The following is a 2,650-nucleotide window of genomic DNA, read 5'->3' as shown; positions in this document are numbered from 1 at the left end:
CCTAGATTTTACAATACCGATTATCTTTCTATCAATTTTATTCAACGCCAAACCATAAAGAAAAAAAAAATGATATGAACCTTTGAGGCACTAGGAGTGAACAAATTTAGTAACCTAATCAGGCCTATTTGTACTAGTATTAATATATAATTTATGATCTATATGTATTTATAATATATAAATATGGATTAATTCTTATATGATATCAAATAAGAAAAAAAAGAAAAAAAAACAGACATATCATAACAATAGAATAAAATTTGGGACTATAAAAATTAGTCGAAGAAAACATGGACAATGGTTATAACCATTCAATATAATAATTTATTCTATTCTGCTTGTTCATTCACTGTCTTTTTCCAGCCTTACACTTGGAAGAAATTAAGCAATAATGTCAGATTATCTTCCTGAAGCATTGGTGCTGCAAATACTGTATCGCCTACCACCCACAACCCTTGTGAAATGCACCTCAGTGTGCAAAGCATGGAATAAAATCATAAGAAGTCACGACTTCATATCCTCCCATCTCCTACACTCTCTCTCCAACCACACTCTTTCTCTCCTCTTCCCACACTACATTTTTTATAACTTTAACGAGCTACGCTTCCGTTCCTCCGGCACCATTAATACCAGAAACGACTTTCACACAATTGCAAAACTGTGCTACTCATTCCATGTTGTAAATACTGTTAATGGTGTCATTTGTCTTTCTCGTAACAGATCAAGCCACACATCCTACACCGATCTTGTCATCTTATGGAACCCTTTTATTCGAAGACACATCCAACTTCCAACACCCTATTTCGCTTTCAAAACGTTGCTGTGTAGCTATTACCAGCTTCCTTCTATGTTCTTTGTCGGGTTTGGGTTCGACTCCAAAACAAATGACTACAAGGTGGTCAGAATTTGTTATCTCAAATACTATGAAAATAACGATCCTCCTTTGGTAGAGTTGTATTCCCTCAACGAGGGGGCTTCGAGGATCATTGAGACTTCCTCTATTGATGTAAGAATAGAGAGCCGTCTGTTGTCTCAATGTTTTTTACATGGGAATGTGCATTGGATTGCCTTCGAGAATCACATGCGTGAACTACATTTTCAATATTGTGTGCTCATATTCAATGTGGAGGAGGAGAATTTCAAGAAAATAAGGCTTCCAATAGAGTTGAGTACATTACGTTCACATGATGACTTGACCATTTCTGTGATCAATGGTTGTCTATCAGTTATACATTATGCTTGTGACCGCGAACGAGCAACCCATACGGTTTTTAACATATGGATGAAGAGAGAGCCAGAGTTATGGAATAAGATGTACAAAGTTAATTATTTTCAAACAGTATTTGATAGTGTTTCATTGGCATCAAGTACAAGTGATGAGATTTTTGAGTTTCCATTGTGTGGACAATTTGTTCCTTTGGGCTTGGTTGAATATGACAGAGAAGAGATTACCAAACTCCGAATTCAAAGTAGAGCATACCATTTATTTTTCAATGAATACACACCAAGCTTGGTTTTGTTTAATAGAGAAAATGGTCCAATTTGGTGCCCTATTAGTAAGAGGTCAGCTAAACACTTCACTCATTTTTTGCTTTGCATAATGCGTTACATGTGCTTTATTTTGTTAACCTAAATTCTTAAATTTGCAGGAAATAAATTGTACTGGTTTTCATTCACCATGATTTTAAATTAATGTTGCTATTGAGTCTGCAAGCATGTTGACACAACAACCATTTAGCCCACTAGTTGATTTTTTATGCGTGGCTATTGATAGGCTCAAAAGACTATGCTACCACTACTCCTAGACTCTACCGTTGAAAGAGGTGTTACAAAAAATACACATAAAATTGATATTTTTTATTTGATGATTCATTGCACAGTGTATCCTATGTTAATTAAATAGAAATTTACAAACATCAACTAATTTTCTGGAAACTAAAATAAAAATAATAACATCAAAAGGATAATATCAAAGTCTTACGTCACCTATTTGGACCTTTCTCTATTGTCATTCCATCAGCTTCTCAGCATAAATGTTGAATATAAAATAACTTTATCTTTTTAAATTAATTTTTTTACATTTATTTTTAACAAGCTTTAATTTATACAGATGTGCAGAGCGGGCACACGATGAAGAATTAGAAGAATTGAATTTGAATAAGGATTTGTTGAGAGTCGAATTCATTTCAGAGAAGTATTAATTTGATTACGGAACTCGATTCTAATTCTGAATGTAATGTTTTCGTTGTTAGATTCTACATATGTATCTGGTATTTAGAATCAACTAGTTTGCAACCCGTTCGTATGCCCGGGTTGTTTGATTTTTTTATTCAATCAGTATTGTAATTTTTTATTGTATGGTTTCATTGTTTCTCTTTCTTGTAAGGTATTCATTACTTAAGCCATATAAGATGTTTTTTTTTTACAATAGGTACATAAACACATATTAGATTTTGTCCTTGTTGGTTGAGAATAGTATATGATGGTTTGTAGTTAACATAGTGAACAATTATGACTATGCGAGAGATATCTTATATTGCATGATGATAATAATAATAACAATAATAATAATAATAATAATTAGAAAGGAAGGAGATATATATTTGATATATATGTAAAACTTTAAGGAGTTTCCTAGACTATCAATTAT

General features: G+C 32.7%; 1 protein-coding gene across 2 annotated transcripts; it reads left to right on the top strand.

Moving 5' to 3' along the window:
- The first annotated feature begins 240 nt into the window (after window positions 1-240).
- Window positions 241-2,355, top strand: LOC114386293 (F-box protein At3g07870-like). Of its 2 annotated transcripts, XR_003661040.1 has the most exons (3): window positions 242-1,563; window positions 1,650-1,823; window positions 2,111-2,179. XR_003661040.1 is itself a non-coding variant. In XM_028346258.1 (2 exons), the coding sequence occupies exons 1-2, from the start codon at window positions 392-394 to the stop codon at window positions 2,199-2,201; spliced, it is 1,263 nt and encodes a 420-aa protein (XP_028202059.1). In that variant the 5' UTR covers window positions 241-391; the 3' UTR covers window positions 2,202-2,355. The 2 variants fall into 2 exon arrangements, 1 of the variants encoding a protein (XP_028202059.1); XM_028346258.1 differs by lacking the exon at window positions 1,650-1,823 and having other exon boundaries at window positions 241-1,563; window positions 2,111-2,355.
- Window positions 2,356-2,650: the final 295 nt, after the last annotated feature.

The sequence above is a fragment of the Glycine soja genome, chromosome 15 (genome assembly GCF_004193775.1).
Source record: "Glycine soja cultivar W05 chromosome 15, ASM419377v2, whole genome shotgun sequence".
Classification (NCBI taxonomy): domain Eukaryota; kingdom Viridiplantae; phylum Streptophyta; class Magnoliopsida; order Fabales; family Fabaceae; genus Glycine; species Glycine soja.
This window is presented reverse-complemented; position numbering and strand designations above follow the sequence as displayed.

Excerpts from the sequence above, each read along its gene's own strand:
- LOC114386293 (XM_028346258.1), top strand. The coding sequence starts at position 392 with ATGTCAGATTATCTTCCTGAAGCATTGGTGCTGCAAATACTGTATCGC. Across the intron at positions 1,564-2,110 it reads TGGTGCCCTATTAGTAAGAG|ATGTGCAGAGCGGGCACACG; the intron begins GTCAGCTAAACA and ends TAATTTATACAG.